The 23,157-nt window shown below is 36.1% G+C and overlaps 2 protein-coding genes across 14 annotated transcripts in view; one reads left to right on the forward strand and one right to left on the reverse strand.

Annotated features, from left to right (window-relative positions):
- Window positions 1-15,144, forward strand: part of camk2d1 (calcium/calmodulin-dependent protein kinase (CaM kinase) II delta 1) — a 76,654-nt gene extending 61,510 nt beyond the window's left edge. For 2 of the 6 annotated variants that reach the window (XM_026937309.3, XM_026937308.3), the window contains exons 13-20: window positions 1,367-1,401; window positions 3,327-3,386; window positions 5,722-5,769; window positions 6,403-6,451; window positions 10,598-10,673; window positions 10,765-10,859; window positions 11,706-11,937; window positions 13,047-15,144. In XM_026937309.3, the coding sequence (XP_026793110.1) occupies window positions 1,367-1,401; window positions 3,327-3,386; window positions 5,722-5,769; window positions 6,403-6,451; window positions 10,598-10,673; window positions 10,765-10,859; window positions 11,706-11,937; window positions 13,047-13,050 (599 nt within the window). In that variant the 3' untranslated portion in view covers window positions 13,051-15,144. The remainder of the gene's footprint in view (window positions 1-1,366; window positions 1,402-3,326; window positions 3,387-5,721; window positions 5,770-6,402; window positions 6,452-10,597; window positions 10,674-10,764; window positions 10,860-11,705; window positions 11,938-13,046) is intronic. The other 4 variants (XM_026937311.3, XM_026937310.3, XM_026937313.3 and 1 more) reach the window with 2 other exon arrangements.
- ank2b (ankyrin 2b, neuronal) overlaps window positions 15,140-23,157 on the reverse strand; it is a 114,132-nt gene continuing 106,114 nt past the window's right edge. For 7 of the 8 annotated variants that reach the window (XM_053233144.1, XM_034303364.2, XM_034303374.2 and 4 more), the window contains 6 exons: window positions 20,937-21,026; window positions 20,252-20,335; window positions 19,606-19,770; window positions 19,324-19,512; window positions 18,094-18,185; window positions 15,140-17,578 (listed from right to left, as the gene is read on the reverse strand). In XM_053233144.1, coding sequence (XP_053089119.1) covers window positions 17,353-17,578; window positions 18,094-18,185; window positions 19,324-19,512; window positions 19,606-19,770; window positions 20,252-20,335; window positions 20,937-21,026 — 846 coding nt within the window. In that variant the 3' untranslated portion in view covers window positions 15,140-17,352. The remainder of the gene's footprint in view (window positions 17,579-18,093; window positions 18,186-19,323; window positions 19,513-19,605; window positions 19,771-20,251; window positions 20,336-20,936; window positions 21,027-23,157) is intronic. The other variant, XM_026937303.3, reaches the window with a different exon arrangement.

Raw genomic sequence — 23,157 nt, forward strand, 5'->3', positions numbered from 1 at the left:
TTCTCTTTTGTCAAGTACATGTAATATGTAGGGCAATGCAGTTCTGTTTGCTAGTCTTAGTGAATGGGCTTCAGATTGAAATTTCTATATTTCATGTTCCCTCAATGATCAGCTGATGTATAATAATATAGAAGAATTGGTTTCATATTAATATATGCTATTATTCATTGTTTTGGTTCTAAAAATCTAATCAGCTAAGCTAAAATCCTCGATATACACACACCTGTGACCACACCACAATAATTGACTTCTGTAATAATACTACAGGTTTTCCCCCCAATTTGGTTCCACCAATTCTCACTCACTTGCCAGCTCTCTCTTATCACGCGTGCTTCCTCTAAGACACGTGAAGTCAAAGTGTGCGTCTTTTTGAACTGCTCATGCTGCATCACAGGGCAGCGAAACACACTCGGAGGAAAACGCTCTGTAAAACGCTCCGGCCATGGGTGGCTGTGGCATCGTCCGCATTCAAACTCGCAATCTCCCGATGATAGGGCAGTATCCCAATGACTTTTCTGTTGTTCTACTCGGGAGCATTGCACCAAGATTTAGAACTAATAAAACTGTTATGCTACATCCATCGTTCTGTCCATAGAAGAATCTTTGTCCACTATGTCACTTAGCAACCAAAGCTTACTCTTGACAGACTGCATTGCCTGGAGAAAGAATTGTTTACAGTGAATATTATCAACAATTAATTAATTTATTTATTTAAGCCTGGATTTTATCATATTGTTTTTGTCACTGTTTTATAAAAGCCACTTGGCGTCATGCCTAGGAATGTGCATACCTGTGATAAAATCAGTGTAACACATGCCCTCGAGTGACTTATTGCTTTAATAATTTGTTGTGCTCTTAGTGTGTTAATGCAGCTGTATTTCTGATACCTTTGGCATAGCTCTCTGTAGCCAAAAAACAAATTTTAGTAATACAAAACAAACTTTTACTTGTCACTAAATCATCTATATTCCTTTGTGATTTTCTTTTTTAAGTGAATCTAAATATTCAAGATCTCATGTGTGTTTGTGTGTGATTGTGTGTGTGTGGGCACTACATGAAACTCAGATTTCCACAGATAATTGCACAGTAGATTGAATAATTATAGTTGCATTACATAAATTACATTGTCAATCAAAAGCTATTTTTCTCTTTTTATAAGCGCTTTTGTCTCACTGTCACCACCTCCACTTGCGCACGCTTCAGAGTGTGAGAGAGTACACTCCTAGTTCGCCACCTGCTACAGAGGGAGATGTGTGTGTATGTGTGCGTGTGTGTTGAGGTCACTGAGATGAGAGGGTTGATAATGTTAATGATCCACTCTCTTACTTTAGTACTTACTTTTATATGACTCTTTTCTCTTACTCAGAAGGGAATCCATACAAGAAGCCTGATAGTGTTAAGGTAGGTTGAGTACTCTTTCTATTAGTCATTTAAAACTTTATAAAGATGTAAAATAATGCATGGTGTTGAACCTTGAGGCTTCGGTTTATATCATTTTTCAAGCTTGATTGCAAAAGCCTACTTTCCTTTCTTTCCTTGCATTGCAATACAGCACATTGCAACTGTTATACTGACAGACATGCAACTGTACTCAGATCTCCATTTCACATGCGAAGCCCCAAAGTTAATGTAACCCCCTCAACCGTACACTTCCTCTCTGTCATCCCCTAACATTTGTCCTTCTTTGCTCTATACCAGTCAGCTATTTGAACTTCATTCATGGTGGGAAATTTACATCTAACGCCACGTGCAATGTTGTGATGAGTAGCAGAAGGTTGTACATCTGCTGTGTGAAAAATCCAGGCCTGTGCCATTCAGTGAGAGTAGTTTATGATGAGTGTGGAGGATCTGAAGCCTCTTTTCTCCAGTTTTCAGTTTGCTTGGATAATGAAAGCATTTTAGACAAAATCAAGGGTACCAGATACCCTTGGGTCATCCCAAATACCAGAGGGATGAAGGAATGTTTTCTCCATTTTCATATAGAATGAAGGATGGGAAAGTTGTGTTTATTTTAGTGCTATTTGTACAGATGAAAAAGATCTGATGAGTATGCACACAAGAATCAATTTCCTGATTACCGAATGAGCATGTTGTTTTTGTTTCTCAACTTTGTAATGCAGAAAAGGAAGTCTTTTGCAGAGTTTGCAGTGGTGAGAATTCTGAGGTGAACGTGTAAGGCCCTGTACTTCCTAGTAGCTTTAATATAGTTTTTAAAAGCAATTTGTAGTATAATGTCCTCCAATAGAAAAGTTTATGCAGCAGTAGATTAATAAAATAAATTTATCTTCAGCTTCATTGCCATAGAGGACAGTTGTATTTGAAATTCCTGTAGAAATAAGTCTATGTATTTAGAGCAATAAAACAAGTGTGCAGTGGGTCTCTTTAGACATATCTGTGCCTCAGTGATGAAATAATTAATTTTATCTTTCTGTTGACCAGGTTAACTGTAAGGTGGCTGTCGTGCTGAAATAGAGACTAGGCCCTCGCCCAGAACATGTGGCTTATCAGGGCTGAATAAAAATTCACTTAAATTTTACTTACTGTCTTGACTGTTGTGTCTCATAGAACCCCATTTATTGTTCTAATAGAAAGTGAATTTACCTGGGCTGAGACTGAAGTGAGGGATTCTGATATCATTTTGATATGGGATTATTATTTATTCCTTAAGAAGGTGTACTTTATTATGTTCAATTCCAGTTTCTGTCTCTGTTCTGAAAGTCCTTTTTGTCAAAGAAAATGGATAAAATAATGAATACTGAATCACTTAAATAAGATCAGCGTGCATAATCTTTTGTGGTTTTCTTGGAACGATTCAGACTGACCTCATTCTACCTCAGCAGGAAACAGCAGCCTGGAAAATGGACTGTATTGTATCAAGAAAAAAAAATAATTCTAACAAAAGTCAGGTTCTTTGCTTCCTTCAGGAAATAACTGAACAACTTACAAAAACATCTCTGTTGTCAATTTCATCATTTTTCACCCTTTTCCCACTGTAAAAGGCACTCTTATAGTCAGACATTTTATTTAGTCATAGTTAACAATAACCTTGTATGACATCAAACCTGTAGTGCTAATGCCAAACTAACTTTTTGGACTCAGTTGGCTGAAACTTATGATAAATTGTTACTGTCCATTTGGCGACTTATTAATTTACATCACATTAGTAAAGGGATAATTAGCTGGAACAGTTCACAGTTTCTAATCAGCTACTGTACATACTGCTTACTGATCAATAGCTCCACACATATGCAGAATGGGTCGCACCATTTCCTGTTTCCTCATTGGACAGCTTTGCGTGTCTTGTTTCTGTCCATTCCCCCTTTTAGATCAACAACAAAGGCAACGTAGTCACCAGCCCTAAAGAGCCAGTCCCCTCTCCTGCTCTGGTACTCTTTGTCTGTGTGTCTCTGATCTCATTATGCCTCATGTTTTCTGCCTTTGTTTGAGCATTTCATCCCTTTCTTGTGTAATAATGAGTGGCACGTCAGTCAGAGTAATTACTGAAACAGGAAGCACTAATTATTAAACACTAATTATTAAAACAGGAAGGCACGGTTAAAATATGAATTATGCTTGTGATACCTTTTTAAGTGTAATTTATATGGCGTTTAAACAGTATCATTAATAGAGAGCTAGTGATTCAAGATGAATTTTGAGACTTGAATATAAGCAAGCTCACGGACACTGTTCTGTGCTGCCCTCATGCTCTCTGTTAATGATGGTGTTACTCTGTAAATTTTGTGCCACTGTTTACTCACTAACAAATTATTACACTTGAAGGTGGAACTGCTTTGTTATGTGTGGATTAAATTACAGTGGGCCATAAGTGCATTAACAAACTTTAAAACACAACAGCGAATCGGAAAACGCAACAACAAAAACACAGCGTCAGCATTAACTGAAACAGAAAAGTTAGGTCCTGATTGAACATCACATGCTCGTTGCTGATTGGACACGGCAAATGACTATGACAGGGAAAAAGAATTACAATTTTTCAGTCTGTTATCTAAGCTACCTATTTTATTATTGCATAAATAAAAGCATCCGTAGATCCATTTAGGCTCATATTTCCTCTTACTGTAAACATACTCCATCTCTGCTTCCCAATGTCTCTCAGTAGCCAATCAGCAACGAGCATGTGACATTCAATAAGGACCTCCCTTTTCCGTTTTGAGTTAATGTTGATGTTTGTGATTTTGCTGTGGCGTTTTCGCATTTGTTGTGGTGTTTTTGGTTTTGCCGTTGTGTTCTTGGTTTTGCTGTTATTGTTGCTGTTGTATTGTTGTCGTGTTTTCTGATTTGCTGTTGCGTTTTTTTGTTTTTTTTTGCTGTATTTTGCACTGTATTTTGGCTACCAGCTCTAGCTCTACTAGAAACTGAACAACTGTATGTTAATGCCGTTTATCATTTATTTTCATTAATTTCAGATATTTTTAGTCATCAGTTTGCATGTTTTCCACACACACACACATCTTTTTGATCATGGTGTGGCTACAACCTTCCACTGTACAGTACTTACAGTCCAGTGTTTTTGGACAACCACACACAGAAGCTGTTCATGTGACATTTATTTAGTGAGGTTCATTTAGGTTAAATATCTCCTGTCACTTTATGTGACACTTGTCTCCTTCCTACAGTGCTTTGTGTGCTCCAGCTAGCACTACTGGCAATGTACTCACTAAATGCCATAGTCTTTCTCAGTGCTGTGTTGTGTTACTTAATTCTAGTAAATAGTAAGTATGCCTGAGTTTTTGTTACAGATAAACAGAAGTGCACAGCAACTTTTCACACTCTTGGTGTGTTCCAGTTGTATGTTGTTTTATTGTAAACAGGATTTATACATCTTGTGATTATAATGCTTCCTCTAACCTCATCACTAACATTTAGAGAGATGCTGTATTAAGGTTTAGATGTCATTTTGGGATGTTTAAATAATACTCAGGTTCTGATCTGTAGTTCCTTAATATTGTTAGCATGCCTTAAACAGTGTCCTTGTCTGCCATACATTGTAACCTTAAAGCCAAGCAAACATTGTACAATTTTAGAAATTGTATTTGATGACAGCTGGAACTGCATGTTTGAATTGCCTCTAATGGATGACATATATCTACTAATTTTATGCTAACACTGCACGGTTAGCCTAAAATGTCAGACAATTCAATTTACTTGTCAGATAGCTCAGTCAGAGATCATTTGAGCAGTTCATTGGACATTATGACTCCTTCACACTGCATGTCAGACAGCTTATGATCATTGCCCAGTGACCACTAAATCAGGTTTAAAAAACTGCCTTAAATCATATAGTGTCCATCTGGCTTCATTTTAGCATATTGTGGTCATGATCTATACCTGCTTTCTTATCATTCTTCTGCTGTAGTCTTTTTTTTTTCCCTAAAGACCATCAAGCATACTTGAATGTAGTTTTGAGTTGGCTAAAAATTTCCACTTTGGTAATATATTTTTTTAAAATGGCTATTAAATAGCTGCTAATGTATTTTTGGATAATGCTTTAATGGGTTTTATTTGTAATTAACATTTCAATTATTTTAAGTATGTTTAAGATAAGATAAATGAAACATGTTTTTCCCAAGTTTAATCCAGAACAAAGTAATGCTTGGTGACCTTTACACTTTCACATTCTATGTACAAGAATGTCATTTCTCAGTCTGTCTCCCTGATCCTCTTGACTCTCTTCCTTTTCTCTCTGCACCTCTTGATCAGGAGCCTCAAACTACTGTTATCCACAATCCAACTGACGGAAACAAGGTATTATGTATATAAACGGGTTTGCTAGGATCAAGCTTGCTCCATCGTGAATTTTACCTAAAGGGATAGCTGGTTTAATGACTTTAAGGGCTGGCAAGACTTTTTTCTGTCCTAAATCCATTAGCATCGCCTCATTAGAAGCTGCTGAGCAGAACAACAGATTTTGAACATAGGATTAGATGTCATCTTGCAAAGTATATCATTATCCACTAATGTGTAGAGGATGCTGTGCATGCCTGTGTTGCAAATCTTGTTTTCTTTTTTATGAAGTCTTACGTGGTACTTATGTGGTACGCTGGAACTTTTCAGCACATTTCTTGCATGTTCGTATGCTTTTCGTACATTTTGTGCGCTGTGCATGGGGTGTGTATTTTGTGGCCTGCCTCATAGGGAAGATGTTTTCCAGACAGTGTGGAAGCTGTTTAAAGGGGTTGTTAATATGTTTGGGGAAAATGCAGACTAATAAAACATGTCTCTCCAAGTTTCCTCATGATAAAACGACAAACAGCATCAAGAGCACTGAAGTATATCTGAACAACATGATATTTTGAAATGATCCTTACTATGCCTTTGAACCATAATGTTAATTTATGTTATATGTATCCATGTTAAATTCATATTAATATTCCTCTTCAGGAGTCCTCAGAGAGTGCCAACACCACCATAGAAGATGAGGATGTGAAAGGTAAATTATACACGTTACACACTTTAGTTAGCAGTGTGGAGTTTCAGATTTTGATTCTGCTCACTCATGCTTCTGTTTGCTCCATTTAATAACCATCACTGACATCCATCTTCCTGTTAATCAGCTCAGTTTATTTCTTCATCAGGTTACCACTGACTTATTTTTGGCTGTGATCACAGCTGACCCTATTTAGCCACCTTTATGCAAAAATTAGTTAGACTGACTGATTAAATGAAGGTTACAAGTTGAGTATTACTATTTAAAGTTGTAGTAATTTTAGTATTCAAGTTGATTTCAGTGTGTAAACTGATGTTTAACTGTCTACAAAGCCAGTTGGTTGGTGGCTGGTTGGTGGATTCATTGTTTAACATTGTTTAACTCATACACATTTAACCAAAAAGATTTAAATATAAATGATTTTTTTTAATTGAATTATTTGTGCCATGCTTAAAAAAGTTATCTGTGTAGCTGTGCCGTATAATGGCATGACCATGCGTGAATAGCAGACATACCGAAAGCATACCACAGTTTCTCTTTATCGTGAAGCAGCCTATTAAAGAAACGCCAGGCTTACTGGTGCTTATTAACAAGGAAGTGTTCCCTGTTCAGTCCTTATCTCCCTCCCTGTCTGATACTTTTTGTTTTTCTTTCGCTGCTCCTGCAGTCATTATGAGACGAAGTATTGAAATCAGCCCCAAGCAGCAATTTTCTGTGTGTGTGTGTGTGTGTGTGTGTGTGTGTGTGTGTGTGTGTGTGTGTGTGTGTGTGTGTGTGTGTGTGTAGGAGTGACTGATGTTCATAGGGTCTTAATCTCTGTCAGCTCATTAGTGAATTGTCTGTGCAATGTGCTGTCCAACAAAGCAATTACTGTCTACTGCTGGTTACAGCCTGATCCTTTCACAGGAGAGCAAAAAAAAAAAAAAATTGGAATCATATCTTTTTTCCTGCTTTTGTCTTTGGCAAAGCTGAGATCAGTGAAATTAATATTTACTGCTGCACATATTTGCAAAAATGCTTTTGAAAAGGTTGTCTACCTATCTTTCTGCCTATCTTTATCTTGTTGGGAAACTATCTTTAGTCTTAGGATTGAGGTCTGCTGTGGTCTGTGGTCTGCATTACTCTCAGTGGTGGATTGTCTGTTTTGTTTGGTGAGTTGCTTAAATAGTAATGCACTTAAATAGTTGAATAGTGAATAGTACTTAAATAGTAACTTCTCGAGTAGACTAGTGGACTGGAAAACCATGTCAGGTTGGATTTTGGCTCCCAAGTGGCGCAGGAGAAGATTGCAAACCTCCAACACCCATTCTTGGCAAAGAGTGTGAGAGAGCAAAAGCTGGCCATGTTCACTGGGTGGGAGGAACGGCATTACTCTTTCCACTAACAATCAGCCTGACACTAACTAATTGTGGCCATCAGTGAGCTTGTGTATGTGGAAGACGGCACATAGTGCTTTTCTCCAAGTGTGTTCAGCTGCCCTGAGTGGAAAAAAAGATGCTGTGTCTGGCTGGAAGCATGTGCTAGCTCAGCTTTGAGACAAATGACTAGATTGGGAGAAAATGGGGTAATAAGACAATATGGGAGTATGAACTTGATGCAGATTTAGCACTTTGTATCCTCTGGTTATTGCATCCCTTAATCATGATCACAGATGTCCAGCAGAGTCCCATGCTAATACACCTGCAAATTACCTGGCTGTACATAAACAGTTAATCCAAGAGAAGTCACCAAACTAGGGTACATACAATACATTTACATGCAAAACAAACCATAATCCTCACCAAAAGCCTGAGTTAAAACTATAAAGTTCCCTTGTTAATCCAAAAGCACTGGAAACATTCTAAGAGTTGGAAAGTCAGTCTTGATGCCAAAATGTTAGAAAAATCCCTTTAACTACATACAGATTCTGAAAGATAAAAGCTGTGACTGAAATGATCGTTGTAGGGAGCAAAGTATGCAAAACCTACCATACTCTTTTTGCATTTTTCCACTGTTCCTTCTGACTTTCAAGGTTTTCAGCAAGTTCCTTGGAAGTAAACTATATTAATGATGATATAATGATACATTTCCACTTATTCATATCCTTTTGTTTTTTCTTTTTCTTTCTCCTTACACTTTTACTGTTGTTTTATCCCTTCACCTTTATTCCATGTACAATTATATGCAAATATATCCACCGACCTATACACCTACCACAACCCCATACTTCACCTTCTCATTCCTCATTTGTCTGACAAGTGCACCACCTGCTGGATGTTACTAGAACCTACAAGCACAGGCGCTCTTTCTCCCGTTCCTCCTCTTCCTGCTCTTCCTCCTCTTCCTCTGTCTGGTGCCTCCCTGTCGCATTGCCAGGAGCAGAGGAGTGCTGCAGCTATACACTCAAACTGCTCCTGGTTGTTTATTTGTTAGTCTCCCTCTCTGCCTTCCTGGCATTTCTCAACATGAACTGCGTAGAAAGTTGTGGTCAGTGCTTTAACCTTGAGCCCCCACTCAAACAGCCTCAGCCACTTCACAACCACATCGCCATCCAGTGTAAGTGTCTCAGGGACGAGTACACAAGAATTAACACAGCTCTGAGCAGATTAGTTGGAGTCATGATAAATAATAATCATCTTTATGTGTAAAGATTCTTTGTTGGGTTTAAGATCAATTTAAAATTTTGCCAAAAACACTCATGATCATGTTGAAAGAATGTACGAATAAAAATTTGTTTAAATTTTGAGTTGTTTGTTATTTTATAGATTTTTGTTTTTTCCAGTTATTAGGCTTCAACGTTTAGTAGCTTTACTTCTGGTCATGCATTTTGAGCATGACCTATACAGCAAATGCGGTGGCAGGAGATGAATGTGTTCTAGCAGTGCTCTCTGCTGGTGGAAGTCAACATCACACCATTCCCAGTCTAGTACACTGTGCAGTGTCACTAATAAGCTCAGCGATACGTGTGTTGGGATTCAGAGATTTAGAGTAAATGCTAAGGGTGACTTAAAGCTTTTTAGCACACAAATACATTTTTTGTAAATGTATTTTTGAATGCATTTTTGTAAATGTATTTATTTATTTTTGAATCTGTCTTGTTAACATTAAAGCCTGTGGAAGACTTTACTGGTTCTTTTGTGATATTAGTACTGCTCGTGAAAGTCCTTCTTAAGAATTTACTGATGTGCTGTTATCTGTACATAGATTAGGCTTATCTTTTGTTGAAGCCCATTTGTTTAAGATACTTGTGCTTAGGATTTAAAGGACTTTTAAGGAAACTTCTGGAAACCCCTCAATTTGAATACCCTCTGTTGGTTCTCCTGTGCATGAATGTGCATAGGCATGCATTTGCTTACTTAATCAGTAATATCAATATAGTATTGAATAACAAGCATTTTCCTACAAACCCGTCTTCTGCAATAGACATCTGTTGATTGTTTTTGAATGTGCAAATTTGGGTCGTTTGCCTAGATTTAATTCATGCCCATATACGTCCTAAGGGCCTCCATGGACCAGGAATCACAGCAGCCAGTTATGGTGCTGCTAAGTGTTTTTATGAGCTTTCTTTCTCATTATAATCATTAGGACCTAATGACAAGCAGAATAAATATAAACAGTTGAGCAGACACACGAATCGTTTTCTGAGACAGCACCTAGTATGGCCACCATGTTGCGAGCTCCTGAAAAAATCTTTTAGTATTTTCGTATCTTTCATCTTTTAGCATTTTACTTTTCCCTTTACCTGTACTTTATTCTTAGTCTTACTCACCATACATTACTCTTTTAATGTGTAGTGCTTATAGGAAGGTTTTTCTTTTCCTAATACACTTTTGCAATCCACATTCATAATTATTTATAAAGCTCAATGAGTCTAACTAATACCTCATTTATATTAATAGCCTTATACATAAAACATAACATAAAAGTCATGATTAATATATACAAAATTAATATATTCAGGAATTAAATACATAAAGCTTGTGTGTGTTTGTGTGTGTTTGTCTGTTTTGTAGAGCAATTAGTCACATTTTTGTGTATGCAGTTATATAATCCAACCTCACATGCATGGATATGTCTGATTTTTTATTTATTTATTTATTTATTTTTTAACTCATGCCTAAAAGCCATTTTGACATTTTCACACCAACATGTCGCTTGTTTTCTCTTCAGCACGGAAGCAGGAGATTATCAAAGTGACCGAGCAGCTGATCGAGGCCATCAACAATGGAGATTTTGAAGCTTATACGTGAGTCCATTTTCTCTCCATCAGATCACTGATATTACAGCTGTCCATTCATGTAGTAAAACGGTTTCTGTGCCCTGTTTATGTTTGACAGCAAGATCTGTGACCCTGGACTGACCTCTTTTGAACCTGAGGCTTTGGGGAACCTGGTGGAGGGAACAGACTTCCACAGGTTCTACTTCGAGAACTGTAAGCTATCACTGAATAGATTAAGTGCCAAAGCAAAGTACAGTTGAGTGCAAAAGGTCACCCGTTGTAGTGTTTTGTTAAAAACAGTGACAGTATTTCCAACATAGCTATTTTAAGTTAGCAAGTCTTTGTTAGCAAGCTCAAGAGTTTGTATTGTCAGTAATATGCTGTAGTTCATTTTTTTATTATTGCAAATGAGACTATCAGCAGTAATTTGAGAGAAAAGGAAAATCTGACCTTTTGTACAAAAGAGTTAACATGGTCACTATCACAGATTTGCTTAATTTTAAATTGTGATTTAGAAACAGTGCAGATTCTTCAATACTGAATATTCAAAATATTGAACATTTCGTTTCGTTACTTTTAAGTTTTATATGTAAAATGTTTATAAGTTTTATCAGAGAGTTTACACACACAGTTACATCACAGTAACAAATCAGGGAAATCAGGAAAACAGCCATCACAAGAAAAATGTCGACCTTTCCCTGAGCTGAAGAAGGAGTTAAAAAGATGTCATTGTGTCCACCAATGGTGAAAACCATAATTAAGAAACACAGTCATAAAGAATATTTCCAAAGAGTGAAAAAAGTGCCAGGCTTAGAAAAGGTGTTTAGTGGCAAATGGAATAAAAGTTCACGGTTATATCACATTTGAAACTCTGACTAGGATAAACCAGTTACTAAAGATGAGTGAATGAAAATATTTTTATGACTTTTACTAGTATACTGCTTGTGATAATGAAGGATTAACATGTTTAGCATTTAATGTCTTGTTGTTTCATCATTTTAGTAGTGCATAACCTAATGATAATAATTCAGCATTCTTTTTGTCTTTTTCTGTTTTCAGCTCTCTCCAAAAGCCACAGACGTACCATCCACACTATCTTGCTGAATCCTCACGTGCACCTGCTGGGAGAAGACGCTGCCTGTATAGCCTACATCAGACTCACACAGTACATCGATGCTAACAACATGCCTCGCACCATGCAGTCAGAGGAGACTCGGGTGTGGCATCGCCGTGATGGCAAGTGGCAGAACATTCACTTCCACCGCTCAGGCTCGCCAACCGTGCCCACCAAGTGAGTATGTGTGGGTGTGTATTGTTTATATATTTGTGTGTGCATGTGCGTACAGTTGCAAATGTTTGGACATCCCTCACCAAATTACCTCTGCAACAAACTATTAAAAAAAAAAGACATTTTCTGCAAATGAGTTTTGACAACCTTCTAACTCAGTACTCAGTAACACCCCTTTGCTATCACAGCTTGCAGATGCTTTTTGTAGCCAGCTTTGAGTCTTTCTATTCTTGTTTTAGGAATTTCTTGGGCCATTCTATTCTTGGGCCATCTTGCATGCACAGAATATTTAAGATCTCTTACATACACTATATGTGTCAAAAGTATGTGGACACCCACAACCTTGTGGGCCTTCCCCAAACTGTCGCCTCAAAATTGGATGCATACAATTGTCTAGAATGTCTTTTGGAACTAAAGGTCCTAGCCAAAACCTGTTCCAGCATGACAATACCCCTGTGCACAAAGTGAGGACCATGAAGACGCAGTGTGCCAAGGCTGGTGTGGAAGATCTGGAGCGTCAGTACCTGACCTCACTAAAGCTCTTGTGACTGAATGAGCACAAATCCCCTCAGCCACGCTCCAAAATCTAGTGGAAAGTCTTCTCAGAGTGGAGGAACTCAGTATTAATGCCCATGGTATGTTTTGGATCATTGTTCTGTTGTAGAACCCAGTATTTTTTCAGCTTCAGTTTCTTTACTGACAGTGTCACATTTGTTTCTAGAATTTGCTGATATTTACTGGAATCCATTCTTTCATCTACCTGTGCAATGTTTCCTTTGCCACTGGCTGCCACACAACCTCAATCAAATGCTGCTACTTTTTTCTCCAAACATACCTTTGGTGATTGTGGCCAAACATTTCCATTTTTACTAATTGCACTAATTGCCAAAACTAATTTCCAAACTTTTGTGCCCAATTACAATTTATTTTTCTATTTTTTATATTTATGAAATATAGAGGAACTCTACATTAATATTTGCTGAAAAATGTTATTTTTTAAAATAATTTGTTGCAGAGGTGTTTACGTGTGTGTGTGTGTGTGTGTGTGTGTGTGTGTGTGTGTGTGTGTGAGACTACAGTATGACTGTAACACATATTTCACTGTTTCACAGTTAACGAGGCGTCCTGAGCCACGCTGCTCAGTCTAAGGGACTTCATGTTAGATGGCCACTGAGTGTCTGCTTTATTCAAACCCCACCTTTACAACTTCTCTACCCTGTCAGTCTTGTTTACATATCATCACTGCTGGACTTTAGCCTACATACAGGTGGGGAATTAATATCATTTTGTATTAGGACATGTGTGTATGTGTGCTACTCGCACGCTCTCCTCATAAACCATTGATGTTGAAAACGTATACATTTTTTTTCTTTTTTTTTTTTTTTAAATTTAATGTTTCCATTTTCTATGGTGTGAAAGTAGGGAGTCACACTTGCTGATATATCTTTGGGTGTGTGGGTACATCAGGAAATGAAATGTTTGATCGCTGTACACAATCAGATACAAAGTCAAACAGTACACAGACAAATCTGGGTGCATGTATGACATGATCATATTAGAGTGATTATTAATCTAGGCACAATATCCATCACTGATCTTGAGGATATGATTAACAGCAAATCACAGCCACTTCAGTCTTGTTTCAGTGCTTTTCTATCTTAAGTGCAATATGGCAGAAAAAAAAATATATGAATATGACAAATGAGCTTGCTTTTGTTTTTTTGGTGATGTTTTTGTGAAGTTGTGTGAAGTGCTATTCCTGCTTTATCTTTTAGAGAATTGACAGTTGACCGTAATCTTAGTTCTGCGAGCTTTGTTCTGTTTTAGGCTGCTATGGCCTAATGGGTTTAGCATCAGTAATGTGTAAAACTGACAAAGGAAGCACATTAGCCTACAGTTCGCTATTTTATTCTGATGCTTTCAAACTCATCACATTAACACAGTAGAAAAATTGAAAAATTTCAGTTAAAGAATGTACTTTACCAATCAACACGAATAACAGGTAAATCAAACTGTTTTATTTCAGTCACTTATTGTGAGTTTTATGCTTCTGTTTTGATTTTTATATTGTTTACTAACACTTGATGGGGGTATTCTGAAAAAAAAAATGTGTTTTCTGTATTTTTTCACTCCTTCCTTAATTAATTAGCATTAGCTGTTATCATGTAAAGTATGAAACATCTTTTACCAACTCATTTTACTTTTATGTACTTCTTTGTTCCTCAGTGTCATATGTATGCTCTTGTGATGGTTCCCTGCTCAAGGGTGAAGTAGAATAAATGGTTTATGCTTTATATTCCAGACTGTCCATTTAAACTGAATGAGAGATGAGTAGTTAGTCCCATAAAGTGGTTGCAAAACCTATTACTATTATCAGTGCAAAATTGCAACAAAAAAAAATGCAAAATAGGAAAATTTGTAAGTAGAAACATTTCACAGATTAATATAAGCACAGTTGATATTATTTGGTTTGATAAGTATTGGATTTAAATAAAGCTTGAGTTTGTTTACTCTTGATTAAGACCTAATGCTTTATAACATCAGTTTGTGAAAACCATAGGGAGAAAACCTGAATTTGAGACTGATAATCAATGTTGACTTTAGATTCAGTGTCTGAAATGCTGTCAGCGGTTTGAGACATGAAGAAAATCAGTTGTTATTTTGTTCCATTTTATTTGCTTTATTTTTTAATTTTAGTTATTTTTGTTACTTTTTTTATTCTAGTCCAGTTCCCTTTGAGCTTTTTTTGCTGTAACTAGAAAAAAATCCCCAGTTACACAAACCTGTACACTAATCAGAAGTACAAATACTCAAGCAGTTAAAAAGGACACAATAAAGTAAATAAATAAACTGTGAAAACACCCTTGTGTTTGTCAGTTAATAAATATTCATTTAAGATTAAGAACATTAAGAGATATAAATAGTTTGTATATGTGGATGCATAGAACAACATATTACTGTGCACAGAAAAACATATTACCACCACAATGCATGAATAAAATATTCCTGCCTAATTTTTTTTTTTTTTAATGTTAATCTTCAATTGGGTTAAAAGTCAGGTCTAATGGAAACCTGTTAGCAATTTTGTTGTTTCTGTACATAAAAAAGAATAAGTAAATAAAGTAACGGTTTTTCTTTCATTTTTTTGTGTAAACATTTTTATAAGGTGTGTCCCATGTTAAATAAAAAGCCCCAGGCACCAGCATGTGATCTACATGATATCATTTATTATCCGTCATTTACACACTGCAGCTGCTGTTTTTTGTTTATTAGTCATGAACACATGCCTTTATAGATGTTCATCAGCCTAGAAACAAGCTTATTCATGAAACAGCTGTTGTTTTCAAACAGTAAATGTCCTGCGCTGCGTTAATTATTAATCAGATATTCAGAGTCTGGCTGCACCCCCCAGATCTCCCAGATGAATTACACAGGATTTTCATTTGAAGCTTGAAATAAATTTCAAGAATAGCTTTATAGTACACATGCTAAATGTCCATCATAAAAAGATAACTTGCTACTCATAAAGACCACTGAAAATTTCACATACACACTTATACACACATTCTCTATGGGCAATGAACAAAATGTAGGAGTTAAGAAGTCGAGTAAACAAAAATTTGTATCATTTGCTATTATTTGTTACTCATGCCTTCTTAGTTGAGATAGGTTGTACCTTTGTGGCCATCAGAGCCAACATTTGTTTCCATTGTCACTGTAAATAGACCATCAAATTTGACAGATTCACAAAACATGATAAGAGAATAAAACTGCTACCACTGCATTCACTAAAACCGTTGTTTATAGGCAAAAACAGGTATATTAAAGGATAAAGACTGACCACAACCCGAAGGCGAGAGATTGTAGTTTACAGTTCTTACAGTCCCTTCTTAGCCGTCTACTTATCAGTAATATTAAAACTTTTGCAGCGAGCAGAGTAGCTATGATCCTGATATGTGAGGCAAGAGAATTGGCAATATGAAACCATAAAAGTTGCTGACCTTGAAGGATTTCCCCTTACTTTTTCATCACATTTCACAGTGTGTTTAAAACCATTTAGTTGTTTTTTGTGTGACTGTGTGTGTGTGAAGTTTTAATCGTCTAAAGTCCTTAGGGATTTCTTTTTTTGTGATTTTATGAATGGATATTTCAAAGTATTCAGAACTGATCATAGTTAGCTATAAGTTTGTAGGGTAGTGTGATAGCCATAGCAGATTGAGTTGACTACAACCTAGAGAGGAGGTGGTGTTATTTAAGCTTTGTTTTAGTTTACAGAGTTAATCTAAAAGCAGGTCAGTGTGTCTACACTGCAGCTTATAATGTTCATTTTTTGAACATTAGAGAGTTATGATCATGAGTCATTAATAACAACTATCCTTTAAATATTAGTGAACATGTTGAAAAATTGGAGGGAGCAACAAAATTGATAAAGTTACCTTTAATCATTGCTAATTTCTTACGTGCAGACGAGGAGTAGAAGTGTTGTGACTGGAGATTAACATGGTGAAGAAACACACACACACACACACACACACACGCACACGCACACGCACACGCACGCACAGAGTAAATAGGGCAGACTGAATCCACTGTGCCAAGCTGTTGTTGCCTTTTAGAACAATATGTGAAGGACCAACAGAAAACGAGCAGGAACAATGTGCTAAGCTTTCATTCAATATGACTCCCAAAAAGCACATTAAAAGCTGGCATCTAGCATTTTTTTTTGTGTGTGATTTTACATTTATACTGCATACAAGTTACTCAAGCTCATTCTGGGTATCATGATGAACTATGACATTCATTCTGTTTTTTACATGATCTCAATACTGTCCAAATGTCTTGCATTTGTGGTGCACAATAAACATGCCCCAGTAACAGACATTAAAAAGTCAGTTATCCAAAGCCTGTGGACAGAATTTGAGCTAATGAACCGTAACATGTTTAACCGCAGTAGTGCATTGGTGCAGTTTTACGGCATGTATGTAGACAGTGCAGTGCATGTTGGGATATTTTTCCATTTCCATTCTAATATTTACACATCTCGTTATTTCAGCTCTTAAAGAAAGGGGTTTGTGGAAGAGGGTAATGTCCAAGATGTTTAGTTGCTTTTTTCCATATTTAGGATTATTTTCTAGCCAAAATGTTAATTTAAAATAAGGTAAAGCTATCTTTGGTCACAAAGTAAGAAAAATAGGAAAACATCGCATCAACAAAAATATTCTAGCACACAAATCTTTCCTTTTTTGAAACGGAGGAAAAAATTTTATATAAATAAACAAAAAGAAGGGTCAGGAACATGGGAAGTTGCTGTCATGGTAATAGTGAGAGACAAAGTGACAAAAGAGGACAATCTGATCTATTCTGCCAAGGATTTTGGGAGGCTTGCCACAGCGCAAATAAATGAAAAGGTAATAGAAATCAGTCGTCTGTGTCCTGCTTTTCCTCTCTCTCCTCCACCTCCTCTGCCTCCTCCTCCTCCACTTCTGGTGTGCAGTAGCGTTGGAGCAGTTGGTGTAGGTGCTGCTGCAGGTTGTCAGGTTGTAGGGACTCCGGAGTGTCCTCCAGTCGCTCCAGGTGGATGTGTTTGCTCTGGCCGTCCCTCACCACAGTCTTCTTCTGAGTGCGTGTCTTACGCATGCGGGTCCTGCAGGTAGATGATCACAAAGAAAAGTGAATATACTTACTGTACATGATAGTATTTAATCTCAACACCATTCCTCCACTCTTCATTTTGACCTTTTCCTGTATATATCTGAGAACATACAAAATATACTAGTGAAGTTAATAAGGCACATCATTACATACACATTCGTAAGTTCACAAAAGCCAAGCAATATTAGATTGATTTTATCATGCTAGTGTTAATAGGTTACAAATATATTCGTTTATATTATCAGGGCTTTCACTTTATTTCTGAATTCTGATGTATAAGATCTACATTTACTAGGCTTTCTATTAGTAAACCTAAAGCTAATGCTGTTTCCTGATTGAAGCTTTAAAAAAGTACTTTACTGACACATATGCAAGCATGCTTAGCAGGTATTAAAGAGCTATAAGCTATACTGAGGTCTGCAATCTGCTTTCACGCCACACTCTACAAGTTTAAATTCATTCATTGTTATGTTATTCTCATATATCACACCAAAGCACTATCCCAACCTTCTGATCATAGATCCATCCTCCTTCACGATCTCTTTCTCCACTAAATGAGGCAAGAGCACTTTGTCAAAGCCCCCTGCATAACTCAAAGCCTGGACATTATAGGACAAGTGTGAAAGAAAGCAGTTCAGAGGTAGGAGGGTAAGTCAAAAAAGGCAAGTGTTTACATTGGGGTCCAAAATTTGGGACCACATTGAAAATCTGGATTTTTTTTTTCCAGTTAAAATTGGAAATAAACAGAAGGTTTTAGAATTTTGAAATATTTAAAACAAAGACAGTAAATGTTCATGATCTTGCATCTTTAATATTCAAGATACTGCACTATGTCTAGGTCCCTATAAATGTACAAAATGTGTGATATTGGCATTGTTAACTGCTTTTGTACAAAAGGTCAGCTTTTCCTCATGGGTAATCTCTTCTCTTGAAGCATGTGTTCAGACGACACTCAGATGGATTTGGTCTAAAATCATAAGGTTTTGCACAAACTTGTGGCGTCCATGCCAGCTCAAGTGCACAATGTCATTAAAGCAAAATGGGGACATACCAAATACTACGAAAATCTGAAATTCATGTAGATATTTCAAAGGTTCTCCTTTTTGCTCAAGTTGTCACTAATATAATTTGTAATGAAAATTGTTGCATTAAATAAGAAAAGAATGCAAGAATAGAAGCATTTTTGCTAGTGGTCTCACTAGACCCCACTCTATACAATTGAGTGTAAAAAGAGTATAATAGTAAACTTTTGCAATAAAAAAGTATATTTATTATAGATATGCTCTTGGATTAGAGGGATCCTCAAAGGATTTTTTAAGGCTGCTTTGGTTTCTGAAGGGTTTCATCCTGGAACCCTCTGCATAGCATCTTTAAGGGTCCCTGAAGAGCGAGAACACTGGTCCTAGAGAACCCCCTGTACTGTACATTTTAGTGTTTTCCCTGCTCTGCTAAAGCTAAACTGTGCAAAACAGGGTTCTCCTTGACTATGGTTGGGAACCTCTGCACCAGAGGAACAAGGTGAAGAACGTTTATGGCTTGTAGATTTAACTCCTTTTTGTTAGAGTGCATATATATGATATTTTCTGATATCGTCCAGTTTTGAGTTTTGGGGGAAAAAACAGTACTATGCTAATTTATTGATGATTGAAATTATGAATCATAGAATTATTTCACATAGTGTTTTAACACATTTTACAGACTGCATCTGAATAAATGCCACAGAATTCAGCTGTGAACCTTTTCAAAGTCTTCTTTTGCCGAAGGGAGGTCTGCTGACAACGAGGAGTCGCCAATTTGCTTTTCCATCCTCTCACCCTGCACCACCATGGTTTTGATGACCTTGCTTACTTTACGACCTTGGGCATTCTCTCCTTCAAATTCGGAGGCTGTTGCCTCGCCAACAGGTACAGGTTCAGAAAACGTCACCTGAAAACATATTTTATTTCAAATGACAGACCTTATCAAAGTCTAGGAATTTGCTTTTTCCAAAGACAGAAAATATGCTCTACACACATGTACCTCAGTCTGGTCTCCAGCACTCCTCACTACTGTCCTTTTCACCACTTTGGAAAAACCATCAGCATCATCTACAGTGATAGCTTCTTGCTGAGCTCCCTCCACCATCATTTCCTCTCGCTCTACTCCGTCTGCGGACACATACTTACGGATAATTTTCCTTGTGATCTGTGTGAATGCAACAAAAGACATAACAGCATCAGTACAGACAAAGGAAAGATGGTACAGGAAAAAGAACAGATTGTATGCACTATGGGATGGTACACTTTACATTACATTAAGGAGTATTAAATATGGAAATAATACTAATTGCAACTAAACACCTGAAGTCCACAGTGTGTTCACTGAAGTGAATAACATAAAAAATACCACCCTCAATACCAGAACTGATTTGATAGGTCTCAGAAACGTGGTAGGAAGTCTTACAGGTCAATACAAAAGAAAACTTAAAATTAAGGTTAGATCTTGGGGCAGAATTTGTGTTCCTATTTTTTACTTATATGCAATACAATATATTTGTACATTTGTATATTTTTTATGACTGAACTTTATTCATGCATTAGTACATTGTAGTTTCACCAGAATACAGGTGCCGTAACATTAAGCATTACCATTTTACTCCACCCTAAAATGAAAACTATTAATTTACCTTTTTGATGACTATGTTTCCATGCTCATCTGTGTATTGCTCCTCTGTCACTCTGTGAGGGGAAATTTCTGGCAATTCATCTCCCTAGATAAAAGCAAAACACCAAATATAAATTATACTAGACAGAACAGAGTCTGTGTGTAGTTTTAAATGTTGTATATGTTTGAAAAGCCCAGACTGCCTGATACACTATAAATTCACACAGTGAATTAGTATTAATTGTGAAGATGCTGAAAACACTGTAAGTCATTTGAGTCATTAAAAATAAAAATAAAATAAAATAAAATAAAAAACACTTAAAAAATGAGAATGTAATTAAAATATTTTATTGTTTTTATTATTTTTATTTTATTTTATTGACATATGGTAAGTGTTAGTATTTACCACCTTCCAGTTTCTCTAATGTACTCTATTTGCACCAACTAGGTATACATCTATCTTATCTCCATGAGCAATATTATGCAAGAACACCAGGTGCAGCTAACATACTGTAACAAAATGTGATGTCTTATGTGGCAAGCACACCAAAAATGAAGTGAACGGACAAGATAGAGTGCAAAACAAGTGTGACTCATGTTATCTCTAACCAAGTTTAATGCAAAATCAGTACATACACAGTTAACAAAGATCATTTTCACTTGTGAGTAATATCAAAATATTATATTTCGCACACCTAAACAAATACCTGGATTATAACTCTGCGTCGAACCACTCGGGTGGTCAACACCTCTTCCTCTGAACTATCAGACAGCAAGCCTAGCTCCTCTGCTATTTCCTGAGAACCCGACATGTGTAATTGTTATAAGAAAAAAATTTTTATATATTCTTAAATACTTGTAACACCAAGCCAAGCCAATGCACTACACAGCTTCCGTTTTACCACTTTTTTGCATTTCATGTTAGCTGATTGCTCACACTGAGCCTCATTTATCAAGCTGGATACAGACACATTTATTCATAAATCATTTGTTTGAATAACAAAAGATTTATTTATAACTACAAAAGAAGTCTGGTATTCATGAAAATCCTGTAATTTCAGAAAAACATTCATATCATGCTCCTGGGTGTGTGAATTTACATATAAGAAGACTAACTAATGTACACCTTGATTAATTGTATTCAAATCATATCAATTGAGATGAATTACTACACATTTATATGCGGATTATGTTTAAATAGCTGTTTAAATAGCTGTGTATTTCTGTTAATTCGTTCGTTTCATGTTAATGGCATATTAATAAAGAAATATTAAATATAAATGAAAAAAAGAAAGCAAGTCAACATAAATCCATAAATTAAGAAAATTAAGACCAGTCATTCAAATAAGAATGCCACTGAATAAAAGAATGACATGCTATAATGGTATTTTCTTTTTATGTTGTGCAACACTTCAGTAGAACCAGCACTAAGCGACCAATAAGTGACCGATCTTTTATGTGTCAGGCTGCAATGTGCCGTATAATGCCTAGTACGCTGCGTGACTTCCTATGACATATAGGATACACACAGGCTGCATGACTTCCTATGATACCCTCCTGCTTTCCTAAAACAGCCTCAGGGAGGGCACATGGGCACATTATTAAAATAGTAAAAAAAATTATACCTTATATATATATATATATATGAGGTAATAGTTTCCCTACACGATGTGCTTGGCATCCATGATCACCTGGGTATATTATATATTTACATTGATGTTAAACCATTTTCTTTCATTTCTTTCACACAATTTCTATAATTCGGCTCCAGATTTTGGCCTTTTCAAGGGGTTGTTACGCTGTTAAATAGTAGATATATTTATTGGCTTAGACAATTTGCCTTTTAATTATTGTTTCAGTACTGTTTGCTTTGCCTTTTGTGGGGTTTTTGGGCATCACTAAATGGGTGATTGTTATTCATCAACAAGATCAAACAAAATCTTCATTTTTTTGAAACTTTTACAAATCTGGTGGAAATTTTTTTGTTTGGTTTGGCTTAAATATTCACACACAACTTTACCAAAAGATTGATAAATGAGGCCCATTTTTTGTATTTTATCTTTTCATCAGCATTATTTTAGACAAAATACTGGATAAGGACTGTTTAAGGTTAATATACATTACATGAAGACACTGTGGAATTTTAAGCTGTTAAGCAGAAAACAGGTAAAGAATAAAAAAAGGCAGTAATCAAGTTCAGAAGGTGAGCTTGGTTAGAAAGTCATTCACACAATTTGCATTTAAAGTCCCCATGAAATCAAAATTAGTGTTTTAGAGCTTTTTTATGAGACACTTGCTGCTATAAACACCAATAACACAGCATATATATTTATATATTTAAAAATGTGTTTGATAGATATTCTTTTAATTTTATGGATAATGATTTCTGAGGAAATTGTGAAAAATCATCTATAATTCACCCTGTACTCATCCAATTCGCACCCAGTCAAATGCTCTTTAGAACACATCTGTACTGCCCTTTGTAAAAAAAAATATATATATATATATATATATATATATATATATATATATATATATATATATACATATATATATATATATATATATATATATATATATATATATATATATAATTTTTTTTAAAAAACTGGATGGGTGGGACAAGTTAGCATTAAACATGATCATTTGTGTAGCTGTGGTTGCACAGCCTCCTGCATGTTATTCTCTTTCCAAATAATCCCTTGCTGTTCTGAAAATATGGTTGGAGTTTACATGAAATTATACTACGGTACAGAATATGACAAAATCGTAGTGGGCAAATTGCCAGTGTGGCATCCTATGCAGTTGAAAACAAGCTTTATTCAAACATGTGGCCTCTGATTTAGCTGCTTTGCTAAGCCACAGTTGAGTCTGTTTTGATTTGGAATGAGGCGTGGCATTTCTCTAATTGGCTGTTGTGGAAATCAG

The sequence above is a fragment of the Pangasianodon hypophthalmus genome, chromosome 4 (genome assembly GCF_027358585.1).
Source record: "Pangasianodon hypophthalmus isolate fPanHyp1 chromosome 4, fPanHyp1.pri, whole genome shotgun sequence".
Classification (NCBI taxonomy): domain Eukaryota; kingdom Metazoa; phylum Chordata; class Actinopteri; order Siluriformes; family Pangasiidae; genus Pangasianodon; species Pangasianodon hypophthalmus.